The 22,508-nt window shown below is 45.7% G+C and overlaps 1 protein-coding gene across 1 annotated transcript in view; it reads right to left on the bottom strand.

The window, feature by feature from the left end:
* Positions 1 to 6,432: 6,432 nt before the first annotated feature.
* The window catches only part of cwc22 (CWC22 spliceosome associated protein homolog), a 79,957-nt gene continuing 63,881 nt past the window's right edge, over positions 6,433 to 22,508 (bottom strand). The window contains exons 19-20 of the mRNA XM_056289385.1: positions 19,749 to 19,927; positions 6,433 to 7,790 (exon numbers count right to left, since the gene is read on the bottom strand). Of these exons, the coding sequence (XP_056145360.1) occupies positions 6,817 to 7,790; positions 19,749 to 19,927 (1,153 nt within the window). The 3' untranslated portion in view covers positions 6,433 to 6,816. The remainder of the gene's footprint in view (positions 7,791 to 19,748; positions 19,928 to 22,508) is intronic.

The raw sequence follows: 22,508 nt of genomic DNA, 5'->3' as shown, positions 1-22,508 counted from the left end.
CTCATTGTGAGGAGCATCCTACTGCATGTTTCTCAGTGTGGAGATCATCCTACTGCATGTTTCTCAGTGTGAGGAGCATCCTACTGCATGTTTCTCAGTGTGAGGAGCATCCTACTGCATGTTTCTCATTGTGGAGGTCATCCTACTGCATGTTTCTCAGTGTGGAGATCATCCTACTGCATGTTTCTCAGTGTGGAGACCATCCTACTGCATGTTTCTCATTGTGGAGGCCATCCTACTGCATGTTTCTCATTGTGGAGATCATCCTACTGCATGTTTCTCAGTGTGGAGATCATCCTACTGCATGTTTCTCAGTGTGAGGAGCATCCTACTGCATGTTTCTCAGTGTGAGGAGCATCCTACTGCATGTTTCTCATTGTGGAGATCATCCTACTGCATGTTTCTCAGTGTGGAGATCATCCTACTGCATGTTTCTCAGTGTGGAGAGCATCCTACTGCATGTTTCTCAGTGTGGAGATCATCCTACTGCATGTTTCTCATTGTGGAGGTCATCCTACTGCATGTTTCTCAGTGTGGAGATCATCCTACTGCATGTTTCTCAGTGTGGAGATCATCCTACTGCATGTTTCTCAGTGTGGAGAGCATCCTACTGCATGTTTCTCAGTGTGGAGATCATCCTACTGCATGTTTCTCATTGTGGAGATCATCCTACTGCATGTTTCTCAGTGTGAGGAGCATCCTACTGCATGTTTCTCAGTGTGGAGAGCATCCTACTGCATGTTTCTCATTGTGGAGAGCATCCTACTGCATGTTTCTCATTGTGGAGATCATCCTACTGCATGTTTCTCATTGTGGAGATCATCCTACTGCATGTTTCTCAGTGTGGAGGTCATCCTACTGCATGTTTCTCAGTGTGGCGGTCATCCTACTGCAAGTTTCTCAGTGTGGAGATCATCCTACTGCATGTTTCTCAGTGTGGAGATCATCCTACTGCATGTTTCTCAGTGTGAGGAGCATCCTACTGCATGTTTCTCAGTGTGAGGAGCATCCTACTGCATGTTTCTCAGTGTGGAGGTCATCCTACTGCATGTTTCTCAGTGTGAGGACCATCCTACTGCATGTTTCTCAGTGTGGAGAGCCTCCTACTGCATGTTTCTCATTGTGGAGGTCATCCTACTGCATGTTTCTCATTGTGGAGATCATCCTACTGCATGTTTCTCATTGTGGAGATCATCCTACTGCATGTTTCTCAGTGTGGAGGTCATCCTACTGCATGTTTCTCAGTGTGGAGGTCATCCTACTGCATGTTTCTCAGTGTGGAGATCATCCTACTGCATGTTTCTCAGTGTGGAGATCATCCTACTGCATGTTTCTCAGTGTGAGGACCATCCTACTGCATGTTTCTCAGTGTGGAGAGCATCCTACTGCATGTTTCTCAGTGTGAGGACCATCCTACTGCATGTTTCTCAGTGTGCGGAGCATCCTACTGCATGTTTCTCAGTGTGCGGAGCATCCTACTGCATGTTTCTCAGTGTGCGGAGCATCCTACTGCATGTTTCTCAGTGTGGAGAGCATCCTACTGCATGTTTCTCAGTGTGGAGATCATCCTACTGCATGTTTCTCAGTGTGAGGACCATCCTACTGCATGTTTCTCAGTGTGCGGAGCATCCTACTGCATGTTTCTCAGTGTGCGGAGCATCCTACTGCATGTTTCTCAGTGTGGAGATCATCCTACTGCATGTTTCTCAGTGTGCGGAGCATCCTACTGCATGTTTCTCAGTGTGCGGAGCATCCTACTGCATGTTTCTCAGTGTGGAGAGCATCCTACTGCATGTTTCTCAGTGTGAGGAGCATCCTACTGCATGTTTCTCAGTGTGGAGATCATCCTACTGCATGTTTCTCATTGTGGAGATCATTCTACTGCATGTTTCTCATTGTGAGGAGCATCCTACTGCATGTTTCTCAGTGTGGAGATCATCCTACTGCATGTTTCTCATTGTGGAGATCATTCTACTGCATGTTTCTCAGTGTGGAGATCATCCTACTGCATGTTTCTCATTGTGGAGATCTTCTACTGCATGTTTCTCAGTGTGGAGATCATCCTACTGCATGTTTCTCAGTGTGGAGATCATCCTACTGCATGTTTCTCAGTGTGAGGACCATCCTACTGCATGTTTCTCAGTGTGGAGAGCATCCTACTGCATGTTTCTCAGTGTGAGGACCATCCTACTGCATGTTTCTCAGTGTGCGGAGCATCCTACTGCATGTTTCTCAGTGTGCGGAGCATCCTACTGCATGTTTCTCAGTGTGGAGATCATCCTACTGCATGTTTCTCAGTGTGCGGAGCATCCTACTGCATGTTTCTCAGTGTGCGGAGCATCCTACTGCATGTTTCTCAGTGTGGAGAGCATCCTACTGCATGTTTCTCAGTGTGGAGATCATCCTACTGCATGTTTCTCAGTGTGAGGACCATCCTACTGCATGTTTCTCAGTGTGCGGAGCATCCTACTGCATGTTTCTCAGTGTGCGGAGCATCCTACTGCATGTTTCTCAGTGTGGAGATCATCCTACTGCATGTTTCTCAGTGTGCGGAGCATCCTACTGCATGTTTCTCAGTGTGCGGAGCATCCTACTGCATGTTTCTCAGTGTGGAGAGCATCCTACTGCATGTTTCTCAGTGTGAGGAGCATCCTACTGCATGTTTCTCAGTGTGGAGATCATCCTACTGCATGTTTCTCATTGTGGAGATCATTCTACTGCATGTTTCTCATTGTGAGGAGCATCCTACTGCATGTTTCTCAGTGTGGAGATCATCCTACTGCATGTTTCTCATTGTGGAGATCATTCTACTGCATGTTTCTCAGTGTGGAGATCATCCTACTGCATGTTTCTCATTGTGGAGATCATTCTACTGCATGTTTCTCAGTGTGGAGATCATCCTACTGCATGTTTCTCATTGTGGAGATCTTCTACTGCATGTTTCTCATTGTGGAGATCATTCTACTGCATGTTTCTCATTGTGGAGATCATTCTACTGCATGTTTCTCATTGTGAGGAGCATCCTACTGCATGTTTCTCAGTGTGGAGATCATCCTACTGCATGTTTCTCATTGTGGAGATCATTCTACTGCATGTTTCTCAGTGTGGAGATCATCCTACTGCATGTTTCTCATTGTGGAGATCTTCTACTGCATGTTTCTCATTGTGGAGATCATCCTACTGCATGTTTCTCATTGTGGAGATCTTCTACTGCATGTTTCTCATTGTGGAGATCATCCCACTGCATGTTTCTCATTGTGGAGATCATCCTGCTGCATGTTTCTCATTGTGGAGAGCATCCTACTGCATGTTTCTCAGTGTGGAGATCATCCCACTGCATGTTTCTCATTGTGGAGATCATTCTACTGCATGTTTCTCAGTGTGGAGATCATCCTACTGCATGTTTCTCATTGTGGAGATCATCCCACTGCATGTTTCTCATTGTGGAGATCATCCTGCTGCATGTTTCTCATTGTGGAGATCATCCCACTGCATGTTTCTCATTGTGGAGATCATCCCACTGCATGTTTCTCATTGTGGAGATCATCCCACTGCATGTTTCTCATTGTGGAGATCATTCTACTGCATGTTTCTCATTGTGGAGATCTTCTACTGCATGTTTCTCAGTGTGGAGATCTATCAGATGATCCGCTGTGGTGACCCCTAACAGGAGCAGCCAAATTAGCGGTAGTTGATTAGTAGCTTTAGAGAATGTTGATGGAGAAGTATGGAGAAGGCCAGAAGGAGTTACATTGTGTCTTTGTGGATTTAGAGAAAGCATATGACAGGGTGCCGAGAGAGGAGGTGTGGTATTGTATGAGGAAGTCGGGAGTTGCAGAGAAGTATGTAGGGGTGGTGCAGGATATGTATGAGGGAAGTGTAACAGTGGTGAGGTGTGTGGTTGGAATGACAGATGGGTTCAAGGTGGAGGTGGGATTACATCAAGGATCGGCTCTGACACCTTTCTTGTTTGCAATGGTGATGGACAGGTTGACGGACAAGATCAGGCAGGAGTCTCCATGGACGATGATGTTCGGGGATGACATTGTGATCTGTAGTGAGAGTAAGGTGCAGGTGGAGGAGAGCCTGGAGAGGTGGAGGTATGCACTGGAGAGAAGAGGAATGAAAGTCAGTAGGAGCAAGACGGAATACCTATGCGTGAATGAGAGGGAGGACAGTGGAATGGTGGGGATGCAAGGAGTGGAGGTGACGAAGGCATATGAGTTTAAACACTTGGGGTCAACTGTCCAAAGTAACGGGGAGTACAGGACAGAGGTGAAGAAGAGAGTGCAGGCAGGGTGGAGTGGGTGGAGAAGAGTGTCAGGAGTGATGTGTGACAGAAGGGTACCAGCAAGAGTTAAAGAGAAGGTTTACAAGATGGTGGTGAGACCAGCTATGTTATATGGTCTGGAGACAGTGGCACTGATGAAAAGACAGGAGGTGGAGCTGGAGGTGGCAGAGATGAAGATGATAAGATTTTCACTGGGAGTGATGAAGAAGGACAGGATTAGGAACGAGTATGTTAGAGGGACAGCTCAGGTTGGACGGTTTGGAGACAAAGCAAGAGAGACAAGATGGAGATGGTGTGGACATGTGTGGAGGAGAGATGCTGGGTATACTGGGAGAAGGATGCTGAATATGGAGCTGCCAGGGAAGAGGAGAAGAGGAAGGCCAAAGAGGAGGTTTATGGATGTGGTGAGGGAGGACATGCAGGTGGCTGGTGTGACAGAGGAAGATGCAGAGGACAGGAAGAGATGGAAACGGATGATCCGCTGTGGCGCCCCCTAACGGGAGCAGCTGAAAGTAGTAGTAGTAGTAGATTGGTAGCTTTAGAGACCTGTACCATCACCAATACGACCTCTGGAACAGGAAGCTTTTTACAATCCAGTGCACATGTTTGTATATATGTTGTGGGTGTGTGTGTGTGTGTGTGTGTGTGTGTGTGTGTGTGTGTGTGAGGATTCAACAAACTAACGGTGCCTTCGAGTCATCGTGAGAGAAAGTCTTGAAGGTTTTAGTGGAAATAAAATCAAAATGGCCACTGCAGGAACGTTGTTTTCTTGATGGTCCTATTCTGCCAAAGTAACAAGGCTCAGACATGTTTTAAGCTACGGTGACAAATTAAAGACAGGATGATCAAGTATGAAGTCCAACTTGTCAACTTTGTCCCCACACCGGTGACAAATACCGGGTATGTGTGTTAGTGTGGGTATGTGTGTTAGTGTGGATATGTGTCTTAGTGTGGATATGTGTGTTAGTGTGGATATGTGTGTTAGTGTGGATATGTGTGTTAGTGTGGGTATGTGTGTTAGTGTGGGTATGTGTGTTAGTGTGGATATGTGTGTTAGTGTGGGTATGTGTGTTAGTGTGGATATGTGTGTTAGTGTGGGTATGTGTGTTAGTGTGGATATGTGTGTTAGTGTGGGTATGTGTGTTAGTGTGGATATGTGTGTTAGTGTGGGTATGTGTGTTAGTGTGGATATGTGTGTTAGTGTGGGTATGTGTGTTAGTGTGGGTATGTGTGTTAGTGTGGATATGTGTGCTAGTGTGGGTATGTGTGTTAGTGTGGGTATGTGTGTTAGTGTGGGTATGTGTGTTAGTGTGGATATGTGTGTTAGTGTGGATATGTGTGTTAGTGTGGATATGTGTGTTAGTGTGGATATGTGTGTGGGTATGTGTGTTAGTGTGGATATGTGTGTTAGTGTGGATATGTGTTAGTGTGGGTATGTGTGTTAGTGTGGATATGTGTGTTAGTGTGGATATGTGTGTTAGTGTGGATATGTGTGTTAGTGTGGGTATGTGTGTGGGTATGTGTGTTAGTGTGGATATGTGTGTGGGTATGTGTGTTAGTGTGGATATGTGTGTTAGTGTGGATATGTGTGTTAGTGTGGGTATGTGTGTTAGTGTGGATATGTGTGTTAGTGTGGGTATGTGTGTTAGTGTGGGTATGTGTGTTGGTGTGGATATGTGTGTTAGTGTGGATATGTGTGTTAGTGTGGATATGTGTGTTAGTGTGGATATGTGTGTTAGTGTGGGTATGTGTGTTAGTCTTTGTGTTGTCCTGCTGTGGGCTGTGGGGGGCGCCATTTCGTTTCACTTCGTGTACGCAGGTGCATGAAGTGACATGACAAACTAAGCGTTCCTGATTCCTGATTAAGCCAAAAAGTGATGTACAGTCTTTGTGCGTCCAGGTGGACACCTGTCAGTCAAATCAATAACACAAGTCAAGTCAGGTTTGACTGACAGGCAAACCGCCACTGATGACGCCCTAAGTCTGAGCAGCGAGCCCGACACGGCGGCTGAGAGACGGGTCTCACAGCCCTCCTGCACAACACCGCTACACCACGTCTTCGGTGTGGGGAGGACACGTCCGTCATGTCCCCAGCCAGCAGCATGTCTACAGCAGAGTCCTCACCGTCCTCATCGGAGACACAAGACGCCGCTTGGCAAAGGGGGTGAGGAGAACTTTAATGTTGTGTGGCATTTTATAACAATAACAAAGTGGAAGTACAAAACGTGTGGCGTCAAAACCAAGCTGCTTAACCCAGCAGCAAGACACGAGGACAACCCAAAGGGACACACAGGCAGCTCCCGCTACGCTACCGGGGAAGTCGGCTATCTCGGAGGACTACTGTGTTGGTGCTGAACTGGGCCAGGGGTCAAAGGTCACACCCCCCCCGGTTAAAGACCTGTGATGCTGTCACGAGCCGTTCAGGCAGACAGGCGTGTGGTGCGTTCAACCCTCAGACGGGGAAGGAAAACAAACGCTCCTTGCTGGGACAGGGGGATGGGGAGAGACATGAGAGGAGAAAAGGCTTATCTCCTCCTCCGTGGAGACACCTCCCTGTTCTCCTTGTCTCTCTCTCTCCTCACCTCTTTGTCCCTGTCTCTCCTCACCTCTTTGTCCCTGTCTCTCCTCACCTCTTTGTCTCTGTCTCTCCTCACCTCGTCTCTCTCTCGCCTCTCCTCATCTCTGTCTCTCCTCACCTCCTCGTCTCTCTCTCTCCTAATTTCCTTGTCTCTGTCTCTCCTCCCCTGCTCGTCCCTGTCTCTCCTCACCTCCTCGTCCCTGTCTCTCCTCCCCTGCTCGTCCCTGTCTCTCCTCACCTCCTCGTCCCTGTCTCTCCTCCCCTGCTCGTCTCTGTCTCTCCTCACCTCCTCGTCCCTGTCTCTCTCTCTCCTAACTTCCTTGTCTCTGTCTCTCCTCACCTCCTCGTCCCTGTCTCTCCTCACCTCCTCGTCCCTGTCTCTCCTCACCTCCTCGTCCCTGTCTCTCCTCACCTCCTTGTCTCTGTCTCTCCTCACCTCCTCGTCTCTCTCTCTCCTAACCTCCTTGTCTCTGTCTCTCCTCACCTCCTCGTCCCTGTCTCTCCTCACCTCCTCGTCCCTGTCTCTCCTCACCTCCTTGTCTCTGTCTCTCCTCACCTCCTTGTCTCTCTCCCTGCTGTCCTCCTTGTTCTCCTTATCTTTGTCTCCAGCTCTATCTCTGCGTTTCTCCCTCTGTTGCTCCTTCTCTCCCTCTCTCCGTTTGCCTCGGGAGCCTGCCTGGCTGTCATCCTCAGAGTCTCTCCTCTTCCTGTGGGCGCCCTCGTGTCTACGCTCCCCCCTGTCCTGCGTGGGAGGACTTCCACCTTCATTATCATCATCATCATCACTACTGTGGTCTCCATGCCGACGAGCAGCTTGCTTCTTATGGGTCCTCTCCTCGCGGGCCGACTTGTGGTTGGGAGGTTTGTGTGCGTGGGAGGAGCTCTTGTGTTTCTTCTTCTTCTTGTGTTTGGAGTCCGAGTCTGAGAACAACAAAAACAAAACAACAACGCAACAATTAATTCAATTCAACTCAATTCAGTTTACGGTCATTAACAACACAATGTGCAGGAGGCACATGTTAAAAATGACACGAGGGCTGTGGCTTCACCAAACAGTGCAAGACAGACACACACACACAAACACAATATAAGATATTACCCCTCCGTCACTCATTTCTCCATCTACCCAGCCATATAAATAATGTATATGCAGATCTAGAGAGCCATCCACTAGTCTACCATCCTTCACTCCATCCACCCTTCCTCTCACCTGTGGAACCATGAACCTGTCCATCTATCCACCCATCCATCCATCCATAATCTAGCCATCCATATAAATAATGTATATGCAGATCTAGATAGCCATCCACCAGTCTACCATCCTTCACTCCATCCACCCTTCCACTTACCTGTGGAACCATGAACCTGTCCATCTATCCATCCACCCATCCATAATCTACCCAGCCATATAAATAATGTATATGCAGATCTAGATAGCCATCCACCAGTCTACCATCCTTCACTCCATCCACCCTTCCTCTCACCTGTGGAACCATGAACCTGTCCATCTATCCACCCATCCATAATCTAGCCATCCATATAAATAATGTATATGCAGATCTAGAGAGCCATCCACCAGTCTACCATCCTTCACTCCATCCACCCTTCCACTCACCTATGGCACCATGAACCTGTCCATCTATCCACCCATCCATCCATAATCTACCCAGCCATACAAATAATGTATATGCAGATCTAGAGAGCCATCCACTAGTCTACCATCCTTCACTCCATCCACCCTTCCACTCACCTGTGGAACCATGAACCTGTCCATCTATCCACCCACCCATCCATAATCTACCCAGCCATACAAATAATGTATATGCAGATCTAGAGAGCCATCCACTAGTCTGCCATCCTTCACTCCATCCACCCTTCCACTTACCTATGGATCCATGAACCTGTCCATCTATCCACCCATCCATCCATAATCTACCCAGCCATATAAATAATGTATATGCAGATCTAGATAGCCATCCACTAGTCTACCATCCTTCACTCCATCCACCCTTCCACTCACCTGTGGAACCATGAACCTGTCCATCTATCCACCCATCCATCCATCCATAATCTACCCAGCCATATAAATAATGTATATGCAGATCTAGAGAGCCATCCACCAGTCTACCATCCTTCACTCCATCCACCCTTCCACTTACCTGTGGAACCATGAACCTGTCCATCTATCCACCCATCCATCCATAATCTACCCAGCCATATAAATAATGTATATGCAGATCTAGAGAGCCATCCACTAGTCTACCATCCTTCACTCCATCCACCCTTCCACTCACCTGTGGAACCATGAACCTGTCCATCTATCCACCCATCCATAATCTACCCAGCCATATAAATAATGTATATGCAGATCTAGAGAGCCATCCACTAGTCTACCATCCTTCACTCCATCCACCCTTCCTCTTACCTGTGGAACCATGAACCTGTCCATCCACCCATCCACCCATCCATAATCTACCCAGCCATATAAATAATGTATATGCAGATCTAGATAGCCATCCACTAGTCTACCATCCTTCACTCCATCCACCCTTCCTCTTACCTGTGGAACCATGAACCTGTTCATCCACCCATCCATCCATCCATAATCTACCCAGCCATATAAATAATGTATATGCAGATCTAGATAGCCATCCACTAGTCTACCATCCTTCACTCCATCCACCCTTCCACTCACCTATGGCACCATGAACCTGTCCATCTATCCATCCACCCATCCATAATCTACCCAGCCATATAAATAATGTATATGCAGATCTAGATAGCCATCCACTAGTCTACCATCCTTCACTCCATCCACCCTTCCACTCACCTGTGGAACCATGAACCTGTCCATCTATCCACCCATCCATCCATCCATAATCTAGCCATCCATATAAATAATGTATATGCAGATCTAAAGAGCCATCCACTAGTCTACCATCCTTCACTCCATCCACCCTTCCACTTACCTGTGGCACCATGAACCTGTCCATCTACCCACCCATCCATCCATAATCTACCCAGCCATACAAATAATGTATATGCAGATCTAGAGAGCCATCCACCAGTCTACCATCCTTCACTCCATCCACCCTTCCACTTACCTATGGATCCATGAACCTGTCCATCTATCCACCCATCCATCCATAATCTACCCAGCCATATAAATAATGTATATGCAGATCTAGAGAGCCATCCACTAGTCTACCATCCTTCACTCCATCCACCCTTCCACTCACCTGTGGAACCATGAACCTGTCCATCTATCCATCCATCCATAATCTACCCAGCCATATAAATAATGTATATGCAGATCTAGAGAGCCATCCACTAGTCTGCCATACTTCACTCCATCCACCCTTCCACTCACCTGTGGAACCATGAACCTGTCCATCTATCCACCCACCCATCCATAATCTACCCAGCCATACAAATAATGTATATGCAGATCTAGATAGCCATCCACTAGTCTACCATCCTTCACTCCATCCACCCTTCCACTTACCTGTGGCACCATGAACCTGTCCATCCATCCATCCATCCATAATCTACCCATCCATCATCCATCCATACAAATGTATATGCAGATCTAGAGAGCCATCCACTAGTCTACCATCCTTCACTCTATCCACCCTTCCACTCACCTATGGCACCATGAACCTGTCCATCTATCCACCCATCCATAATCTACCCAGCCATACAAATAATGTATATGCAGATCTAGAGAGCCATGCACTAGTCTACCATCCTTCACTCCATCCACCCTTCCTCTTACCTGTGGAACCATGAACCTGTCCATCTATCCACCCATCCACCCATCCATAATCTACCCAGCCATACAAATAATGTATATGCAGATCTAGATAGCCATCCACCAGTCTACCATCCTTCACTCCATCCACCCTTCCACTCACCTATGGCACCATGAACCTGTCCATCTATCCATCCATCCATAATCTACCCATCCATCATCCATCCAGCCAACATTATCTGTCCATATCCGAAAGTCTCCGTGTGTTAAATGTGGAGTCAGTTTTATTTGGGTAGCCCAGTATCAACAACTACACATGTGCCTCAGGGGCATTACAGCAACACAACATCCTGCCCTGAGACCCTCACATGGGATAAGGAGCACCTCCCTAAACCCCTTAACAGGGAGAAACCCCAGGCAGAAAGCTCAGGGAGAGCAGCAGAGGAGGATCTCTCTCCTAAGACGCACAACGTGCAATGATGTTGTGTTTACACAATTTACACAACGCTGAAAGAGGATAACACAATTATAATGGACTTATAAACTATATGAAGAATATGATGAGGAGGATGCCAAGCAGTGTCCAGACCAGCAGAACAGCCCAGGACCCGAGTAGTCAGGGCTGTAACTTCAGAATTCTGGAGCCCTGTAGGCATGTTGGGGTAAAAGTGTTTTCTGGGTTGTTCCTGTACTATGTTTTGGTGCTAAATCCATTTCGGCCGGATGCCAAGCTGTACAAGTTACGGTTTAGTCATAATTATTGATTAATTTGCATAACTATTGATTAATCACCCAAAATTAGAAATGGCTATAATTTTCCTATTTGTTAATATTTAATATATGATTGTGTTGTATCATTGTAAAGGGGACCTTCTAGGCTTTCATTTAAGCCCATGGTTGTATCTTTCTGATAAACACAGAGGTCACATGACCTCTTTAAACCATAAACTACACACATTTTCTCACAATTTTCACCTACACTATATAGTTTATTTTATCCCTGTGGGATCAAGGGATATCAGGGACCCCAAACCCAACAACTTCAATACTTAATGGCCTCTGTGGATTCAGGAAATGTATAATATACCCATACTATTTCTTTGTGAGAGGTTATTGTGAGCCTTAAACTAGCAGTAACAGGCTCAGGCCCATTCACCTCCATTCATTCTTTGGACTAGCATTACATAAAAACGACCAAACCAATTTTCACTAAACTTTGTGGAGGTGTATATCATGGTCCACCTTAAAACCATTTCCATTTTGGGACTGATCCGACCCACAGGGCCAGTCCAAGTGCCACCCAAACATGTCCGACGGCCGCCAATTCACCCCCATTCATCTTTGGCCCAGGATTTCATGAAAACTCTTCAGACCAATTTTCACGGAAGTTGGTGAAAACATGCAACATGGTCCAACTTAGAACCCATTCCATTTTTGCACACTCAACAACTGCAACTGAGCGCACCACAAATCCACCAACAATCTAAGCAACCAGCAAGACGACTTAACGTCAACATTACTGCAGACCAGTTCAGAAGACTTGACATTACAGCAGACAACTGTCAAACAGGTATGATGCTGCCAGTTGGTGTTTCTACTGTTGTTGATGTGATATTTATTTTATCTGAATTCATGTATTCATTGATGAAAACATTAGCTAATCTTAGCCAGGAATTTTTGACAACTCTAATCTTGATGGCAAGGAAATGTAGTAGCTAGCATTAACTGAATGGATATTTTATGTGCTTTGTATCCTCAACTAAACCACATCATATTGGCTAGTTTAGAAGTTTTGTTGCAAAAACCTGACAAACCTTTTATTTTAATTGTAATAATGTTGTAAGTCAATGAAGTTATTTTGGAATAGCTAACATTACCTAGTTCACTAATTAAGCTAACATTAGCTAATCTTAGCCAGGCATTTTGACAACTCCAATCTTGATGGCAATGAAAATTTAGCTAGCTAGCATTAACTGAATGGATATTTTATGTGCTTTGTATCCTCAACTAAACCACATCATATAGTTTAGAAGTTTTGTTGCAATAACCTGATAAAGCTTTTAATTGTAATAAACTGTACAAGGTCAATTTGTTTGAGCATATACATTTGTGTTGTCTTTATTATCCAATAGCCTACACTGATTAAAAGTCTGTACAGAGATGACCAGAGACTCACCACCAAAACACAGAACACAAAAAGGTAACCTCATCCTGTAACATATCAGCTCTGACCTTAAGATCAGGAGAAGCACACAGGAGATGCATATGATTATGACAGTTATTTACACCCCTACAGGTCATGGTGTGGTGGTCAACAAGACAGGAGATCCTGATCTGAAGGTTAGGAGTACATGAGGTTATGGTGCTGGAGTCAAGACAAAAAGAGGTAAATTAACTTGTTAAATTACTTGTTGAATTTGTGAACATTATTTATACCTTGGTTTAAACTTCTAAACCAAGACTAACTACCAATAAGCAGTATCCATTTTAAAGGGTCTCAATTTTTCTTTCAGGATAACTTCAGAGCCTAATCATGGAAGCTGCTGCCAATCTCAAGAGGACTGGCCACTTCCCAGATTCTTCCCGGAGCAACATACTTGGCCCCAAAACTGCTGAACTAGTCATGACAGGGAAGTCCTACAACAAAGGAATCAGAGCCCACAAAATCACTCTCCAATCCATGTGGAGGATGCTTATTCCTGAGCTGCTTAGCTTCCTGGGGGACAGGAATCCGGACTTCAAAGAGCAATTGGAGAAGACCAAGACCGGCCCTGCAGAAGATCTTGTGACGTTGCTTGCTTCCAAAGAGTTTGAAGCCACCACAGAAGCCTACTTTGCAGCCAATGACAACCCAAACTTCAGATTTTGGTGGGGCTACATGCAGATGGTCCACATCCTTCTGTTGTTCATTCGCGCTCAGAGAGATGGGATCTGGGACCTGCACCTTTATGCATTCCAGCGAATGTTGCCTTACTTCATGCGGTACAATCATACCAACTATGCTCGCTGGGGGACCATCTACCTGAATGAGATGCACCAACTTCCACAGCAAGTCAAGAGGGAGTTTGAGGCTGGAAACTTTGTGGTCAAACGCTCTTCACGATGCTTCAACCAAGTGGACCCAGATCAAAGTCAGGAGTGGCTAGGCTGTATCGGCAAAAAGAGAGGAGGCATTATTGGAATCACAAAGACATCTTCACCTCCGAAGTGATCTTGCCCATAACACCAGGGTGACCTTGGGTCTGGGAACCGATGACAACTGCATCCACAATGAAACCACAAAAGGCAGAATGAAACGGGACTCAAAAGATGAAGATTTTTTGCTCACTGTCTTGCAGAGATTTGGTCTCTTTTCCACTAACCTGCCCCAGACACTGCAAAACATTGCGAACAACGACTTGGCTACACAGGATATCGAAGATGACCTGTTGAACGCTCCACAGAAAGGGCAAGATCAGTAGGATGTCTGTGAATGTTCTCATTCATCCAGGTCATGGTTATCCAAAGGAGTTGAATCAAGTGCAACTGGACTTGGTATATATCCGTGAAGACGTTTCGCCTCTCATCCAAGAGGCTTCCTCAGTTCGTGCCTTTCTGACTAGACTAGCTTGGTCTAGTGACCTTTGCATGAATATGTAATGCACTGAAGAAAATAAAAAATGTGATCACAAAAAAAATGAATATGTAATGCCCTGCTGTTTTGATTCGATCATTACTATCCATATTTGTAATGGTGTAATGTAGTGGCCATGTTCCAATGAATTTTATTGATTAATTAAATGGATGAAAAATGTTTACCTGGCCCATGATTATAATTGCATTAGTATTAGTAATATTATCATTATATCTAGACAATTGTTTTGGTAGTTTTTACGTAATGCTGGTCCAAAGAATGAATGGAGGTGAATGGGCATGAGCCTGTTACTGCTAGTTTAAGGCTTACAATAACCTCTCACAAAGAAATAGTATGGGTATATTATACATTTCCTGAATCCACAGAGGCCATTAAGTATTGAAGTTGTTGAATTTTGGGTCCCTGATGTCCCTTGATCCCACGGGGATAAAAGAAACTATATAGTGTAGGCGAAAATTGTGGGGAAATGTGTGTAATTTATGGTTTGAGGGATCATGTGACCTCTGTGTTTGTCAGAAAGATACAACCATTGGCTTAAATGAAAGCCTAGAAGGTCCCCTTTACAATGATACCAAACACCATATATGGAATATTAACAAATAGGAAATTTATAGCCATTTCTAATTTTAGGTGATTAATCAATAATTATGCTAATTAATCAATAATTATGACTAAACCGTAACTTTTACAGCTTGGCATCCGGCAGAAATGGATTCAGCACAAAAAAAATACTATAGTAACAACCAAGAAAACACTTTTACCCCAAAATGCCTACAGGGTTCCAGAATTCTGAAGTTACAGCCCTGACTACTAATAGACGGCTGCTTTTGAGTAAGTTTAGACACAGAGTCAAAGAGAAATCTGGGGTTATGTTTATTAATATTTATTAAGTGAGAGAGATACGCTGTTTTTGCAGTAGATAAAGCATGCTTGTATTTCAATAAACACTCGTGCCACGATAGGTAAAAAAAACCTTCGTTTTGATTTTCACCATTTACGTTCCAGTCTCCTGCAGGTCCGCTTGAGAGCACGTGTCTCATCATTAAACCAGGGTGTAGGCCTCTTTAGTCGCCCAGCTCTGGCAGTGAGAGGTGCAACTGAATCGAGGAGACTAGAGAGGGCCACATTTCCGGTGTGGGAAGATGGCGGCCTCACTCGGTGCTGACCATGCAGTGTCTTTGTCGGTGTCTAAGTTTGTGTCTTCGTGTGAAGTTTTTTTATCCGTTTGATGGCTGGGGGAGCTGGCGTTGGATTGGCTGAGAGAGCTTGGTCTGCTTCGTCCAATGGGCCCGGGAGCCACGGCCCCTGCCTGGAGCTGTGCCCAGGGAGGAGGCGCCGAGGGCGGTCTGGCAGGGCGCGGAGGCGGGGCGGGCTGAGCTAATTGCTAACCCATGCAGACCGGCACTTCCGACAGTCATCCTGGCTGGAGTTTGTTCTCTGGGCAGAGAAACTTTTTGGACTGCGTTGCAGGGTGGACTGTGTTGTTAACTGCTTTATTTCTGCTTTTTTCTCTCTGTTTTTTAATGTTTTTGGTGGTGTCGTTTTTTGGGAGATTTTGGATGTGTGTTTTTATATTACACTGCTGTGGGTTGGGGGAAACTAAATTTCATTGCTTTGTGTATGCAAGTACGTCTAAGAAATTACAATAAATTGTTCCTGATTTAAGTCGCTAGTGAAATGTTCAACAGAGTCAGTTACCACAGTGAAAGGAGTCAAGACTTCAGGCAGCTGCTGGCCAAATGCAGCTACAGTGGAGGGACCAATGTGGCGAGTGGCAATTACATCTGTGCTGACATTAACTGGACAGGCTAATAATGCTTCAAAAAAATGGGGGGGGGGGTTCCCCCCTTTTTGTCTGCAATTGTACCTGTCCAATTACCCCACTCTTCAGAGCTGTCCCGGCCGCTGCTCCACCCCCTCTGCCGATCCGGGGAGGGCTGCAGACTACCACATGCCTCCTCCCATACATGTGGAGTCGCCAGCCGCTTCATTTCACCTGACAGTGAGGAGTTTCACCAGGGGGACGTAGCACGTGGGAGGATCACGCTACCCCCCCCCCGAATTCCTCCTCCCCCCTGAACAGGCGCCCCGACCAACCAGAGGCGGCGCCACACATACCCACATCCAGCTTCCCACCCACAGACACGGCCAACTATGTCTGTAGGGATGCCCGACAAGCTGGAGGTAACATGGGGATTCGAACTGGTGATCCCCGTGTTGGTAGGCAACGGAATTGACCACTATGCTACCTGGACACCCCAATAATGCTTCAAATTTGATGAGAAAATGATCTGCCACAGCAGATGTGGTTGGTAAGACATTCAGATCAGAAACAGCTATTCCTTTAGATAAAACCAAATCAAGGGTGTTACCACTGCAATGAGTCGACTCTTGAACAAACTGAGTGAACCCAAAAGTATCAACTAGTGCCAGAAAGGCTTTACTTAGAGGATCAGCAGCCTTATTCAGATGAATATTGAAATCACCAAGAATTAGAATCTCATCAGAGTGAGTAACAAGGCCTGAGACAAATTCTCCAAATTCTTCAAGAAATAACGAGTAACAGCCAGGAGGCCGATAGAGTATCACAATTTGGACTGAGCCGAGTCTATTCATGGCTGAGGGAGATGGACCAAGAACAAGAGACTCAAAAGACTGGAATTTAGATTCAAGTGTAGAAGTCAGATTGAAAATAGATTTATATATTAAGGCAACACCCCACCTTGTTTATTTGCCCGAGCTAAATGGGCATAAGTATAGTCAGGTGGGGAAGCTTCATTTAAGGGTAGGAAAACATTTGGTTTCAGCCATGTTTCACGTAACCCAATCATATCAAAACTATGTTCAAGAATCAGATCATTTATTAGTAAGGCTTTGGTAGACAGTGATCTGATATTTATGAAACCAAATTTAAGCGTCTTGTGGAAGTGATCAGTAGTAGGCAGAGCTTTAGAGCTACCAATAGGTGAAAGATTTATTGGAGTAAGACACTTTGTATTAGTTGTCAATTTTGAAGACCTATGCCTTGGACGATATGTGGTCACATTCTTGATAACATTAGCTGTTTGGTTATGTAGATTATTAGGTACTTTGTCGCACATCTCACCACTACCAGTGGTAGGAATAATTACTAGATTATTGTGATTCACACATTTAGGAGAGGAGAGCTTGGGAGCAATACAGCAGGGTAGGGAGACAGTCTCGATGTTATAGACCAAGCTATCAGGCTGATAATCTACACTATGAGAAATTCCCTGACTAATCATATTAATTACACTACTTGACTCCACATCCGCACTAGATTTAAACCTAGCAGGCTCTCTAATCACCTGCGACCTGCTGAATGATAAGTCCCTAGTGTCAAACTAAATGTAAACAGCTGTCTATATTGCTAGACAAAAGAGCGGCGCCTTCCCCAATAGGGTGAATGCCGTCCGCTTTCAGCAGGGAAGGGTGGCCCCAGAAAGAAGGCCTGTTATCAACGAAGCCGAATCCCTGCTCATTACATTAACGAGCCAGCCAGCGGTTCATTGAGGTGAGCCTACTGTACATCTCATCATTACCCCTCACAGGTAAGGGACCAGAGAAAATTAATCGATGCCGACACATCTTTCTGGCAAACTCAAGCATTCTGACTAGGCCGGCTTTTGTGATCTCTGATTGCTTCATCCTAGCATTATTGGTGCTGAACATGAATAACAATGTTGCTGAAAGTAGTGGTGCTGTGTGCCTGGGTTCCCTGACTCTCCCTCCGTGATGCCAGCACCTGAGATTAAATGTTGAAAGTGTTTGTTCCCCGTCCAAACACAACCTTTGAACGTGTATCGTGCACCATGTGAGATCACAGGAAATAACTTAATAGTAACAGGACGGAAAGATGGCGAGAAGCCCAACATGGAGGCTTCTTGGGAAAAGGTGGGGACAACTAGAATGAAAAAGAATGGACAGGACCAAAGTTGGCGATTAATGATCCTGATCACAATATCTGGCCGAGTAATTAAGATGCTTATATTTATGGCTAGTACGTATTGCCAGTATTAGCTGTACGTGTATGATGTAGTATGTATTTTCATTTACACACAAATGAATACTCCAGTCTGAAACTCAGAGAGCTAGATGAGTGTGTGTGATGTCACTGGTAAACTTGTGACGTGTTTTTGTAGTTGTAAACCACTATTTTCAAATATTTCAAATACATTTTATAAAATGACTGAATTTGATATGATGAGCTTTAATCAATATTTCGTTTTGCAAGTCAGTAAAACACCTGCGGCCGTACCGACTGCATCCTCCTGCAGAAACTCCAGTTACAAGCTGTTGTGTTTTTATCAAAACATCTCTGAGGTTATAGCATGACCGGCAAACCTCTTACACAAATACACAAATGTGTACTGTAGTCAGAACAGCTGAAATGTGCTGTGAAACCTGAGAGATTACTACTGGGAGTAACTATCTGTACAAGTGCAAACACATTCTGCAAACGCATGAACCAACTATGCGGCACGTCCTTTTGTGACGGGTCGATGAGACGTTCAGGCACTGTGGCCGTGTCCTCCCATACAAGTCTTTGTGTTGTACATCATGAAGCCCACAATGAACAAGATCACGTCCGGCCGTGGTGCTCAGCCGTCAGACTGAGGGAGTGTTTAGGCGTGAACATGAATAGACACGTATTTTAATGAAGCTCTCTCAAGTTAAGCGTTTAAACTGAAGAGCTTCAAGACAAATAACAAGAACGCTTCGCTCTGATATCTGAATGATGCAGAGCGGCACTTAACGGTGTATTAATTTCAAAATACTGCATTGTGAGTCTTATTCTTCTTCTGGCTGGCAGAAAATATCTATTTCAGCGTGTCCAGGTGGTGTAGCGGTCTATTCTGTTGCCTACCAACACAGGGATCGCCGGTTCAAATCCCCGTGTTACCTCCGGCTTGGTCAGGCGTCCCTACAGACACAATTGGCTGTCTGTGGGTGGGAAGCCGGATGTGGGTATGTGTCCTGGTCGCTGCACTAGCGCCTCCTCTGGTCGGTCGGGGCGCCTGTTCAGGGGGGAGGGGGAACTGGGGGGGAACAGCGTGATCCTCCCACGCGCTACGTCCCCCTGGTGAAACTCCTCACTGTCAGGTGAAAAGAAGCGGCTGGTGACTCCACATGTATGGGAGGAGGCATGTGGTAGTCTGCAGCCCTCCCTGGGTCAGCAGAGGGGGTGGAGCAGAGACCAGGATGGCTCGGAAGAGTGGGGTAATTGGCCAGATAAAATTGGGGTGGGGGTGGGGGGGGGGGCAAAAAGGAAAAAAAACTATTTTAATCCATGTTAGCGCCGGTAACCACTTAAACTGCCAGCACAGAGATGGTCCAGTGTGTTAGATGTCTGTGGATATCATCATGACAACAGTTTGTGTTAGTGTGTGTGTAGGATGAAGATGATGGATATTGTGTTTGTTGTCTTCCTCATTTTCTCAACTAGATCCTGACACAAAACATGTGCACTTACCTGAACTACTGCTGCTGCTGGAGGAGGAATCTGATTGACTAGAGGATTCTGACTCTGACTGACTGGATGAGTCAGAGGAGGAGGAGTCAGAGGAGGAAGAGGAGTCAGAGGAATCAACGTCCTGGTTCTGTGTCATGATCATCTTAGGAGCATTCTTCAGATGTTCCCTCAACTCATCACTGGAGAGAGAGAGAGAGAGAGAGAGAGAGGGAGAGAGCAATATTTTAGAAGGGAGCTGATATGCTGAAGCATGGTGACGCGCTTTCTGAAAGAGGGGGGTAGTGTAACGACCACGGATAACTAGACTTGTTAGCCCTTGGCTAACGGGTCGGACCCTTTAGTCGACTGGTTAATGTAGTCGGCCATGGTGCGGGAGACCCGGGTTCGCGTCCTGGCTGTGGTGGTCCCAGCCTGCCCCCTGTATTCACTACATTGGTGTCAGAGGTGGGATGGTGGGACTGTGAGGTCATCGGAAGCGCATGCGCCCAGAGGCATGAGGGAGCATGTGTACTGAAGCGCGGGGATGCGCTTCCAGATAGAGGGGGGTAGTGTAACGACCATGGATAACTACAAACCCCAATTCCAATGAAGTTGGGACGTTGTGTAAAACGTGAATAAAAGCAGAATACAATGATTTGCAAATCCTTTTCCACCTATATTCAGTTGAATACACTACAAAGACAAGATATTTAATGTTCAAACTGATCAACTTTATTGTTTTTTTGCAAATATTCCCTCATTTTGAATTTGATGCCTGCAACACGTCCCAAAGAAACTGGGACAGGGGCAACAAAAGACTGGGAAAGTTGAGGAATGCTCAAAAAACACCTGTGTGGAACATTCCACAGGTGAACAGGTTAACTAGAAACAGGTGAGTGTCATGATGGGGTATAAAAGGAGCATCCCCGAAAGGCTCAGTCGTTCACAAGCAAGGATGGGGCGAGGGTCACCACTTTGTGAACAACTGCGTGAGCAAATAGTCCAACAGTTTAAGAACAACGTTTCTCAACGTACAACTGCAAGGAATTTAGGGATTTCATCATCTCCAGTCCATAATATCATCACAAGATTCAGAGAATCCGGAGAAATCTCTGCACGTAAGCTGCAAGGCCGAAAACCAACATTGAATGCCCGTGACCTTCGACCCCTTAGGCGCCACTGCATTAAAAACCGACATCATTCTGTAAAGGATATGACCACGTGGGCTCAGGAGCACTTGGGAAAACCATCGTCAGTCTGACGAGTCTGCATTTCACATTGTTTTTGGAAATCATGGACGTGGTGTCCTCCGGGCTAAAGAGGAAAAGGACCATCCAGATTGTTCTCAGCCCAGAGTCCAAAAGCCAGCATCTGTGATGGTATGGGGGGGTGTTAGTGCCCATGGCATCATGGGTAGCTTGCACATCTGTGAAGGCACCATTAATGCTGAAAGGTACATACAGGTTTTAGAGCAACATACGTATGCTGCCATCCAAGCGACGTCTTTTTCAGGGACGTCCCTGCTTATTTCAGCAAGACAATGTCAAGCCACATTCTGCAGGTGTTTCAACAGCGGGGCTTCGTAGTAAAAGAGTGCGGGTACTGGACTGGCCTGCCTGCAGTCCAGACCTGTCTCCCATTGAACATGTGTGGCGCATTATGAAGCGCACAATACGACAACGGAGACCCCGGACTGTTGAGCAACTGAAGTCGTACAATCAAGCAAGAATGGGAAAGAATTCCACCTACAAAGCTTCAACAAGTGGTGTCCTCAGTTCCCAAACGCTTATTGAGTGTTGTTAAAAGGAAAGGTGGTGTAACACAGTGGTGAACATGCCCCTGTCCCAGCTTCTTTGGAACGTGCTGCAGGCATCAAATTCAAAATGAGGGAATATTTGCAAAAAAAACAATAAAGTTTATCAGTTTGAACATTAGCTATCTTGTCTTTGTAGTGTATTCAACTGAATATAGGTGGAAAAGGATTTGCTAATCATTGTATTCTGTTTTTATTTACGTTTTACACAACATCCCAACTTCATTGGAATTGGGGTTTGTAGATCCGCTAGCCCTTGGCTAATGGGTCTGACCCTTTAGTCGACTGGTTAAAGTGGTCGCCCGTGGTGCGGGAGACCCAGGTTCGCATCCCGGCTGCGGTGGTTCCCGGCTGCCCCCCAAATTCACTACATTGGTACATTTATGAAGTTACTGAAAGTGGTGTAGGGGGTAAAACCTATGAGATCATTAAATCAGTGTCCACAGAAAATAAGTGCGGAATAAAAACTGGTGATAAAAGAACAAATGTCCTCTCTCAGGAGCGCAGAGTGAGACAGGGATGCTGCTTGAGTCCAACTTTGTTCAACATTTACATCAACCAATTGGCAAAAACTCTAGACCAATCAGCAGCACTCGGCCTCACTGTGCATGACTGAGAGATCAAATTCCTGCTCTATGCAGACGACCTGGTTCTGCTGTCTCCTACTGCACAGGGCCTACAGCAGAACCTGGACCTGCTGGAGCAGTACTGCCAGACCTGGGCCCTGGCAGTGAGCACGAAAAAGGCCAAAATCATGATTTTTCAAAAAAGATCCAGGGATCAGAGAATGAAATATACATTCACATTAGGAGGAAACCACATTGAACATTCCCAGGACTATAATCATTTAGGACTAAAAACCAGCAACACAGGACATGCTAACCTGGCAGGGAACGACCTGAGAGAAGACCACCAGGACTTTCTATGCCATGAAACCAGCAACACAGGACATGTTAACCTGGCAGGAA

The sequence above is a fragment of the Lampris incognitus genome, chromosome 11 (assembly GCF_029633865.1).
Source record: "Lampris incognitus isolate fLamInc1 chromosome 11, fLamInc1.hap2, whole genome shotgun sequence".
NCBI classification, from domain to species: domain Eukaryota; kingdom Metazoa; phylum Chordata; class Actinopteri; order Lampriformes; family Lampridae; genus Lampris; species Lampris incognitus.
Note: the sequence above shows the minus strand (reverse complement) of the source record. Positions and strands in the feature narration are given on the sequence as shown.